Consider the following 9,622-nt stretch of genomic DNA (forward strand, 5'->3'; position numbering starts at 1 on the left):
CCCCGTTTTAGCGGTGCCGGGGAAGGACCACATGGAGCCGGCAGGGCCGGTGAACGTTAGGTCGGTTTATAAGCGCTGCTCCGGGCAGTTAGTTTGTTTACAAGGAGAAGTTATCTGAGGCTGAACATGCTGTACGTGGTAATCGGGAGACGTCACCCAGAGGAAGCTGCAGCCGGCACTGTGGCCTGCACAACACCCGTGGGGGAGGGGCCGCACTCGGGCACCGCCCACGGCCAGGGCCGCCACCAATTCAAACCTAACCTGGCTCTGCTGTAGAAAATCCAATGTATCAAAAGGCCTGCTTCAGGGATGGGCTGGGGCCCTGAGGGACACACCAGGGTCACTAAGCCACCCTGGTAGGGGATGCCTGTCCCCACTGCTGCCCCCCATCCCACATCCCCTCCAGGCCCCGGCCTGCCTAGGACAGCTCTCCCTGGAGAAACCCACCAAGCCCCTGCTCCTGCATTTAAATATAAAAATATCACTTGGCAGAGCCATGTGAGTAGGGGACACCCCCACCTCGGAGGGGCCTTGGTCACGACCCACCCCCAGCTCCCAAGGCAAGGACCCCAACCCAGGTCGAAGGCACTGGAGACTGGCTCAGGAGAGGGGGCAGGTGCGGGCAGGCCCCACCCCCTGGCTCCTGGCCAAAGACAGCAAACAGGCAGGAGGGCTGAGGAGCAGCACAGCTATTGCACAGGGCTACAGCAGGCGGCCAGGGGCGCTCAGTTCTTGTATTGGAAGGGCTCGTCGCCCGTCTCATTCAGCAGGCAGGTGCGCACCAGCGCCTCGGTGACGGCAAATGGGTCGCAGTTGGCTGACGGTCGGCGGTCCTCGAAATAGCCCCGACGCTCCTGGCCCACAGCCCTCGGGATGCGGATGCTGGCGCTGCGGTTGGCCACCCCAGCTGAGAAGTCGTTGATGTTGGAGGTTTCGTGGAAGCCGGTGAGGCGGCGTGCGTTGTCCAGGCCGCCCTTGGGGTCATAGGCACGGATGTGGTACTGGTGCCGCCGGCTCAGCTTCTCAATGGCCTCCTCGATGTGCCTATGGGCCCAAATGGGGCTCAGAACACAAGCAAGTCCTGCCCCCCGACATACAGAGAGGCACGGTGCAGCTCCCAACCCCCGGCTAGGCTTTCTTCCAACATGCCTCCTGCCAGACCTGCCACTGAGCCCACCTTTCAACGCCAGCAGGCACTTCTGGGGGCTCAACGCTGAGCGAGGTGCTGCCCTGCCCACCCCTCCAGACCCCATCCACTCACTTGAGCCCGTTCTCCTCACGCATGGCCTTGGTGCTGAAGTTGGTGTGGCAGCCCGCGCCGTTCCAGTTGCCAGGGATGGGCTTGGGGTCAAAGGTCGCTATCACTCCAAAGTCCTCACACACACGGTGCAGGATGAAGCGGGCCACCCAGAGGTGGTCCCCCATGTGGATGCCTTCACAAGGCCCGATCTGGAACTCCCACTGCAGGAAGACACCGGGTTAGAGTGGTGGCCACAAGCCTGCTGCTCCCTCTGCCCTGGAGGCAACAGGGCAGCCTCACCTGGGCAGGCATGACCTCGGCGTTGGTGCCTGCGATCTTGATGCCCGCGTAGAGGCAGGCCCGGTAGTGCGCCTCCACGATGTCTCGGCCGTAGGCCTTGTCGGCGCCCACGCCACAGTAGTAGGGACCTAGGGGCGGGCAGGGGTCAGTGCCAGAACCCGGGCCTAGTCCGTCCCCCCAGACAAGCAGAGAGAGGGCTCACCTTGCGGCCCGGGGAAGCCGTTAGAAGGCCAGCCGAAGGGGTGCCCGTCGGTGCCCATGAGCGTGTACTCCTGTTCCATTCCAAACCACGGGTGCTGACTGCTGACCATGTCCATGATGTGCTTGCATGTGTACCGCAGGTTGCTCTCTGCACAGACGTCCCAGTGAGAGGGTCAAGCCGCCCAAGTTCAGGGGGTGACCCTGCCCCCTGACAGTTCAGGAAGGCAACCGTGCCCCCTCCCCACAGCTCATGGGGGTGAACTCATCTCCTGACAGCTCAGGGGGTGGGGCAACAGCAGGGCAACCCCAGGACTGGGTACAGGTGAGCTCCACAGCGACCGTGTGCCCCAGAAGACCACACTGGCCACCCTCTCTGCCCAGCCTCACTGCTCAATGGCTGCCTCTCCAGGGCAGAAGCCAGGGTCTACAGAGGGAGCAGCTGCACTGTGCCAGCAACCTTTAATCCCCACAAAGTGATGGCAGCCGATGGCACAGCACCAGACTACTGCCCGCAACTGTTGTTGCTCATGAACCAAGGTGCCCAGTGTCACCACAGGACCGCCGAGAGTTCATGGGCAGTCAGCGGCAGCCCCAGAACTCCAGACCCCAAAGTCAGGCTGGCCACAAGACCTCCCCTCTCCTTCCCCATCAGGGCAGGCTGAGGGCTCAACTCTGGGGCCACCAACTTCACACCCATCTACCCTGCACATCTGCAGGTCCAGCTGGGGACACACACCTGCCCCCTACACCTGCAGGCTCAGCTAGGGACACACACCTACCCCATATACCCACCTGCAGGCTTCCGGTTGTACTTGAGGACCTCACAAAACACCAGCTTGTTGGGGTCCTTGCGGAAGGGGTCGCGGAACATGGCGGCAGGGATGAGATACATGTCGCTGTTGGAGCCTTCTGACTGGAAGGTGCTGGACCCATCAAAGTTCCACTCAGGGAGCTCTGGAGATCCAAGGCAGGAAATTTGGCCCAGACTGCCCAGGCGAGCAGCTGCTCCCTGGGTCCACTCCCCACCCCGTTCCACAAGGCTTCTGTATCCTCGACACCCCAAGTGCTCGTCTTAGACCATCATCTCACAGAAACTGGTAGAGGCGATGCCTTGGGGCTGAGGGGCAAGGCGCCTTAGGCCACCCCCACCTCCCTTTCCCCTCATCCCCTGGCAGCCAGGGCCTGCCCAGCACCTGCCACAGCAAGTGCCCAGCCCACACTCCCTCGGGCCCCTCGCCACCTGTGGGCTGCACAGCAAGCAATGCCGCCAGGCAACAACTCAGGAAAGCCACTCCAACTACATCCAGGCAGAGGCAGGTCCATGGGAGCCTCCTCGGAACGCAATGTTGGGGCTCCCACCGTGTGTCCGAGCACCCCAGCTCACCTTCCACACACTTGGGCTCGCTGTCCAGCGTGCGGGTCTTGCAGCGTAACCCCTCCCCGGTGCCGTCGATCCAGATGTACAGGGCCTGCACCTTCTCCCCCTGCGGCAGGCCCATGTACACCTGCTTGACGCCTTTGTTCAGGTGGGAACTGGCCGAGGTGCTCATGGTAGATGGCGTCCTGTGGGGGCAAGAGCGTGGACAGGAGCACAGGCCCGGGGCCTAAGCCTGTCTCAGGAGCACACGCCCGGGGCCTAAGCCTGTCTAGGAGCTGCCAGCCCACCCGGCCCACCCGCTGATCCTCCCTTTGCAAACCTCCACGCCCTGCAGGCCGCAGGAGGGGCTGCAAGCCTGTGGTCCCCACCCACTCCTCCGGACGGTTTCACCAAGGCCCAATCCCTCAGAGCTCCCAGGGTGAAGTCCCTGAGCCACCCACCAGCCCCAGCTGGAATCTCCGCCGGGGGCCTGCGCCCTCCTGATAACCCCCAGGGTCCCAGGAAGCAAACAGAAAGTGCAAAAGTTCGGCCATAGGCCGGGGAACAAGTCCGCCCGCAGCGCAAACACCAAAACACCAGCCCAGGCAGGCGGGCAGGGGCCGCCCTCCCCCAACGAGGAAGTGGGGCGCCGCTCAGCCCCCGAGGACCACGAGCCGTGGCCCGCCGCTGGCGGGGGTGGGGTGCTGGGATGCAGCAGGGCGCGGCCGGCCCGGGCTCCCCTCCCCGGCCCGGGCTCCAGGCGCTCACCCGAGCCGAGGCAGGTCCGACCAGGGCAGGTGAGGCGCGACGCGGAGCGCGCTCGGCCTCGCCCCGCGTTCGCGCCCCGCGGGCGGCGGCTCGCGCAGGTCCAGGCAGCGGACCTTCCGCGGCGAGGGCGACGGCGTGGGGGACACGGGGCGCTCGGCCCGAGGGCCGGAGGTCTTGACCTTGGCGCGCGCCCTCTCCCCCGAGTTCACCGAGTAGGCCACAAAGCCGAAGCAGTTGGATGGGGACTCGGAGGAGCGCGGGCCTCCGTCGTCCTCATCTTCGTCCGCGGCCTTGCGGCACGGGCCCGACCCCCGCTTCCCGGCCCCGGGGGAGAAGCGCGACTCCACCTTGCGCGCCCAGCGCCCCGCGCGCCTGGTCCCGGCCGCGGCCCGGCGGAGGCGGCACAGCTCGGGGGTGCGGCCCGCATTGTTGGGTCACCCGAGGCCGGGGAGCCTGTGGGCTCGCAGCCCCAGACCCGGCGTCTCCACCTGCTCACTCACCTGGTCGGCGAGGGGCGCGACGCTCGGCTCGGCTCGGCTCTGCTCGCCTCGGATCGGATCGGATCGGATCGGATCGGCTCGGCTCGGCTCAGCTCGGGTCAGGATTCCGACTCCCGACTACCGCGATTCCAAGATCCCGAGTCTCCAGGCTCTCTGCTCCAGAAGCCCCGGCCCCGAGCCTTTATCGCGGCCCACGGCCCGGCCCGCCCCGGCCCGGATTGGCTCGGCGGCCGCCCCGCCCCGTCGCCGGGGAGGGCGCGAAGATGACGGCGCGCGGGACCGGGGCGGGCTCCGAGGGCGCCGCCTGGCGACGGGGCGGGAACCCCACGGCCAGGGGACCCCACGGCTAGAGGAACCCACGGCCAGGGGACCCCACAGCTGGAGGAACCCACGGCTGCGGCGGAGCCCACGGCTAGGGGACCCCACGGGCTCCAGCCCAGCACAGGCAGGCTGCCTGCGCCTTGTCCCTCCGGGCGAGCAGCAGAGCCCGGGCGTGGGGTCGAGGCCAGGTTCCTGCAAGCCTTGTGAGATCCCAGGGAACCCACGTGGAAGGAAAGGAGTGGAGGCTGCCCCTGGACACCCCACGTCCCTGGGACCTTGTGCAGGAGCGAGGGAATGCAGGATTTCCTGCACAGTCTCCCCCCACCCCGGCCTTCAGGCCGCAGGGTGACCCCGCATCCCAGTCCCCAGCGTGCCAGCAGTGAGGGACACTAGGCCAGACATTGGGTTAGTCCTGAGGTACAGGTGGCAGCCTAGCGCTCACTGCATCCCTGGGTTCCTCACTACACAGGCCTTGCCAGTTCAGGGTTCTGAGCAGAGAAGGCCATCTGTGTGTGCTGTGGAGGCCACCGTGGAGCCCTGAGGTACCAGTCCCGGTGTGACTAGATCAGGGGGAGCAGGAAGGCCCCCTGGCCACAGTCTGCCCTGTGTGTAGTACCAGCCTTACGCGGTGGGCACAGGTTACTGGCCAGAGCCCACCCAAGGGGACTAGGAGAGCAGCTGTCACGCGCCCTGCAGACCGGGCTGTTTGCTTGCCAGTACCTGCTGGCAGGCCGCTCAGGGTGATTAGGAGGCCCTGACTTGCCTGCGGGCGGCGGCCAGCAGTTTAAGCCTTTGCACTCATAACCCTTGGGTTTGGGGCCTAGGCTCTGTTCCCAGCTGGTACCTGCTGGGCTGGCCCGAGGCCCGACACTGCCTGGAGTGGGGCCCGGCCCTGCCTGCTGGTGGATCAATGCTGTTTGCTGAACACACAGGGGCAGCGGCGGCATCAAGGTGCTTGGAGCGGCTTTTCTGAGGATGTGGCCAGGCCTGTCCATCTGGCTGAGGACAGAGTGGACCCTCGGCTCCCTTCCCCCACACCCACCACGCGGGCCCTGAGGGAGTGCAGACCAGCTAGGGAGACGAGGGGTGCAGCCAGGAGCCCAGGGGGAGGGCCCAGCTGCCCAGGGAAGTCATCCGAGGGAGTGGCCCCACACACACCACTTACCCTTGGGTGTGGAGGATAGCAGGGGCCCTGAAGTGCTGTTTTACTCTGTGTCCTGGGGACGGGCAGATGGGAGCCCCTGGTAAGGGCGTAGCCTGGGGTAGCCCACAGGACTTCCAGCTTGTTCTGCCACCTAGAGTAAAGGCCTCCACTCCAGCTACTCAAAGCCTCTTTCCCTTCATTTTGTTATAGTTACTTGTTTACTGAAAATGCAGAATTTCAGACCCAGCACAATGGCCTAGCGGCTAAATCCTCACCTCGCATGCACTGGAATCCCATAATGGCACCAATTTGTGTCCCGGCTGCTCCACTTCCCAGCCAGTTCCCTGCTTGTGGCCTGGGAAAGCAGTCGAGGACGGCCCAAAGCCTTGGGACCCTGCACCCATGTGGGAGACCTGGAGAAAGCTCCTGGCTCCTGGCTTCGGATTGGCTCAGCTTCAGCCGTTGTGGCCACTTGGGGAGTGAAACAGCAGACAGAACAGCTTTCTAAATCTGCCTTTACAATAAAAAATAAATAAATCTTTTAAAAAAAACCAGAGTTTCTACCTGCTGCTGGTTCACTCCCCAAATGACCACAGCAGCAAAGCCAGGGGTATCATCCTGCTCTCCCATGCGGGGACAGAGGTTTAAGCACTTGGGCTATCCTCCACTTTCCTAGGCCATTAGTGGATCAGCTAGACTTGAACCAGTGCCCGCCCATCTGGGATACTGGCATCTCAGGCGGTGGCTTGACCTACTGCCCCAGAATGCCCATTCCCTGATCCGTGGCCTGATGGTGGTCCCAGGGCCCCAGGCCTTGGACCTGACCATGGAATTGGGAAGCAGATTTCCTGATGTGAGAAAACCTGAACAGGGCCGGGGGGTCCAGGAAGCCTAAGCTGCAAGGATAGTTTCATAAGCAGACACAAGCTCTGAACCAAGGAAGCAGAGGCAGTGTGTCCTGTGCGGCCAGACCCTGCACCCTGCAGCATTCCTGGGCGCCTCTGGAGGCAGCAAGCTGGGTCCGGTCTTGGGTGGGAGCGTGGGGCTGCATAGTGTGCCTTCTGAGACTCTGAGCCTGGTGGCACCATGCTGCTGCTGTGCCAGGGAAACCAGTTAGGATGCAGGGCAGGTTCACTGCCCACCCTGCTCCGAGGAGAGGAAGGGGGAACCGGTGCAGGAGGAAGGGGGCATTGGGGCTCACGGGGAGGGCACACGCAGAGAGGCAGGCCCTGATCCACCTTCACTCCACATGCGGGTTACAGGAATCCTATGGTCTGGACCAGCCGCCCTGCACACGTCAGGCTGTGTCCCGTGCCTGGCCCAGTCAGCCCTGGGGCTCTAGCACCACCCCAACCCTGTTCTGATCAACATCCCGCTGTGTGTCCCTGGACTCCAGGGTCTCCCACACGCCTGGTGTCCCTTTCCCTCCCCTTGACGCTCCAGCCGGGCACCACCGTCTTTGAAAGGCTCAGGATGCACTGAGGGCCTAGCCCCAGGGACCCTTGCCTGCCCTGGAGTCCTCCCAGCATCTTGCCTGGGTTGTTTCATGTTCCCAGTCTTTGTTCCTGGGCTGCCTGGTTTGGGCACCGCGCCCCCTGGTGGAGCAGCCAAGGGCTACCTGCGCAGCTGGGGCACCCAGAGGGCAAGGGTCTGTCCCAAGGCCTGGAGTGGGCTTCCTGCCCAGGGCAGCAGTGTCAGTGCCAGATGCCAACGGAGGGCCAGAGGACAAAGTGGCTTGGGGACACTAGTGGGTCAAAGGTGCACTGATTCTGGGGTGCTAAGGCGGGAGTGCAAGGGGCTCTTTCACCGATTAATTTATTCATATGTTTATGGGGGAGGGGAGGAACACACAGACCATGGGTTAACACCCCAGTTGCCCAAGCGCCCCCCGTGGAGTAGGGAGGTCTCCTAACTGCCTGATCCATCACAGGTGCCACATCCCAGGACCTCGATCAGCCGGAGCCGGAGAGGAACCAGGTGCCCAGACGAGGGCAGGTGGTTGGTTAAAGACTCACCTTGTGTGAGAACTCTGACATGAAGATATGCCTGCAGGTGGTGGGTCTGCCCTCCCCACCTGTGTGTCCCAGTGGGAATCGGTTTTGCAGTCATTCACATGAGTCCTCATCCGGACCAGGCTGGGGAGGCAGCACACGGGCAGCACGCCTGCTGGCGTCTCCAAGAGCTGCTCTGCGTCATTTCCGTCCCCGGGCTGAGTCTTTGTGCACCCTGTGTCCTGTGGGCAGTTTCTGGCCTTCACAGACCCTGCTCTCCTCCTCCTCCATGCCAACAGGAGGCTCTGGGGACCTGAGAGTGCCCGGCACAGGGCTGGGGACAGCAGGAGGCAGTGGGGTGCGCTAGGGCCTAGGCAGCCCAGGTCCAGTCTCAGGCTGCATCTGGACCAGGAGGGCCTGCTCCTCCCTCTCTGACCGCGCTCCCTCCCGCAGCAGCACATAGTGGGGCCCTGGGGCACCCACGGGGGACGGCTTCAGGCCCAGGCTGCGGCAGCGCAGCCACAGGAGAGACAGGCCATGGACCCCCAGCAGGCACAGGGCGTCGCCCATCACGTGCCAGCAGAAGAACGTGGTGACAAACATGATGTCACTGATGTCATCATCCTGCCACGGGTAGCCCGAGACCGGCCTGTACAGGATGAAGCCGGCCTGCATCAGCCAGGAGCCCATGAGGAGGAAGAGGAAGGTCTGAATGACGCGGAGGCAGCAGGTGTGGGGGGCCCAGAGCTGGGCGGTCAGCACCAGCACCAGCAGCAGCACCACCAGGATGAGCAAGATGTGCACCTGCAGCTCCACGCCCGACGACTCCTTAACATGCGACGCCAGCAGCAGCAGCAGCTCGTGGAAGCTCAGAGCCAGGGCGCCCTGCTCCAGGGCCAGGCACCTGTAAGGCAGTAGGTGCTTGCTCACGAGCTCCACACAGCCCAGCAGGGCTAGGAGGGTGAACATGGTGAGGTGCTGCCACTCCTGGGGGTACATGAACCTGGGTGGCAGCCCCCGGTCCATCAGCACCAAGCCCCCTTCCACACAGTTGACCTCATAAACCATCAGGAGGGAGCCGGCCACTGTCTTCAGCACCCCAGTGTAAGACACAGTCCACAGCCAGGCCCACCTGCCCTGGCTCCTGGAGGCATGTGGGGGCTGCTGGATGTGGTTGCCAGCTATCAGCTCCTTGGACACCATGGCGGCCTGGTGCAGTGAATACAGGACCAGGAAGAACCCTGGGTACACGTGGCCACCGAAGTTTCCCATCGGCCTGGACAGCTGTGCCAGGACTGGAGCCCACAGCAGCTCTGGACAGCAGCAGCGTGTCCTTTCTCTTATGGCTTCCTCCTGCCCACGGCTGCCATGGGAGCCCACGCACTGCTGGAAGAGCCTGCACTGTGCCTCACCAGCTGGAACATTGGGAGCCATCAGCAGGAGGCTTTGAACGGCTCAGGCTTCACTAGCCTCTTCCCACAGCTTCCTGCTGTCCTATCTAAGCTGGGCAAACACCCTGTGGACCCTGTAAAGGTCTAGGTACTAAACCAGACCTCTCTGATGTAGCTTTGGTCCATTGCAAAGTGTCCGCTTCTGGGCGCGCTTCTCCCTTCCCCAACAGACATGTCCTACAGACTCCCGGGGCCATTCCCTCCTCCCTCCTTCCTGACTGTGCCCTTCCACTTGGCCAGAGAATGCCAAGGAAAGGCCACAGTTTGAACTGATCTGCCAGAATAGCGGAGTTGGGCGCATGTTTCTCAGATGGCTTGATTCAGGGTTGGCCACCAGTGAGCCTACATT

General features: G+C 63.6%; 2 protein-coding genes across 4 annotated transcripts; both read right to left on the reverse strand.

Moving 5' to 3' along the window:
* Positions 1-600: 600 nt before the first annotated feature.
* Positions 601-4,457, reverse strand: GLUL (glutamate-ammonia ligase). 3 transcript variants are annotated; one of them, XM_058668924.1, is made up of 7 exons: positions 4,367-4,457; positions 3,126-3,304; positions 2,534-2,695; positions 1,743-1,889; positions 1,541-1,668; positions 1,262-1,461; positions 601-1,044 (listed from the first exon to the last, which is right to left on the reverse strand). In XM_058668924.1, exons 2-7 carry the CDS (start codon positions 3,289-3,291, stop codon positions 726-728), a joined length of 1,122 nt encoding a protein of 373 aa, XP_058524907.1. In that variant the 5' UTR covers positions 3,292-3,304; positions 4,367-4,457; the 3' UTR covers positions 601-725. The 3 variants fall into 3 exon arrangements, with proteins under 3 accessions (XP_058524907.1, XP_058524908.1, XP_004578892.1); XM_058668925.1 differs by lacking the exon at positions 4,367-4,457 and adding an exon at positions 4,046-4,252; XM_004578835.2 differs by lacking the exon at positions 4,367-4,457 and adding an exon at positions 3,867-4,020.
* Positions 4,458-8,015: 3,558 nt separating this feature from the next.
* LOC101525570 (transmembrane epididymal protein 1A-like) lies at positions 8,016-9,141 on the reverse strand. Its single transcript, XM_004578989.2, has one exon. The coding sequence runs from the start codon at positions 9,092-9,094 to the stop codon at positions 8,186-8,188; it is 909 nt and encodes a 302-aa protein (XP_004579046.2). The 5' UTR covers positions 9,095-9,141; the 3' UTR covers positions 8,016-8,185.
* Positions 9,142-9,622: the final 481 nt, after the last annotated feature.

Source organism: Ochotona princeps, chromosome 10 (genome assembly GCF_030435755.1).
Source record: "Ochotona princeps isolate mOchPri1 chromosome 10, mOchPri1.hap1, whole genome shotgun sequence".
NCBI lineage: Eukaryota > Metazoa > Chordata > Mammalia > Lagomorpha > Ochotonidae > Ochotona > Ochotona princeps.

Coding starts and splice junctions, on each gene's coding strand:
- GLUL (XM_058668924.1), bottom strand. CDS start 3,291: ATGAGCACCTCGGCCAGTTCCCACCTGAACAAAGGCGTCAAGCAGGTG. Junction 1,462..1,540: donor CCGAGGTCATGCCTGCCCAG/GTGAGGCTGCCC, acceptor GTCTTCCTGCAG/TGGGAGTTCCAGATCGGGCC. Junction 1,045..1,261: donor CGTGAGGAGAACGGGCTCAA/GTGAGTGGATGG, acceptor TTGGGCCCATAG/GCACATCGAGGAGGCCATTG.
- LOC101525570 (XM_004578989.2), bottom strand. CDS start 9,094: ATGGGAAACTTCGGTGGCCACGTGTACCCAGGGTTCTTCCTGGTCCTG.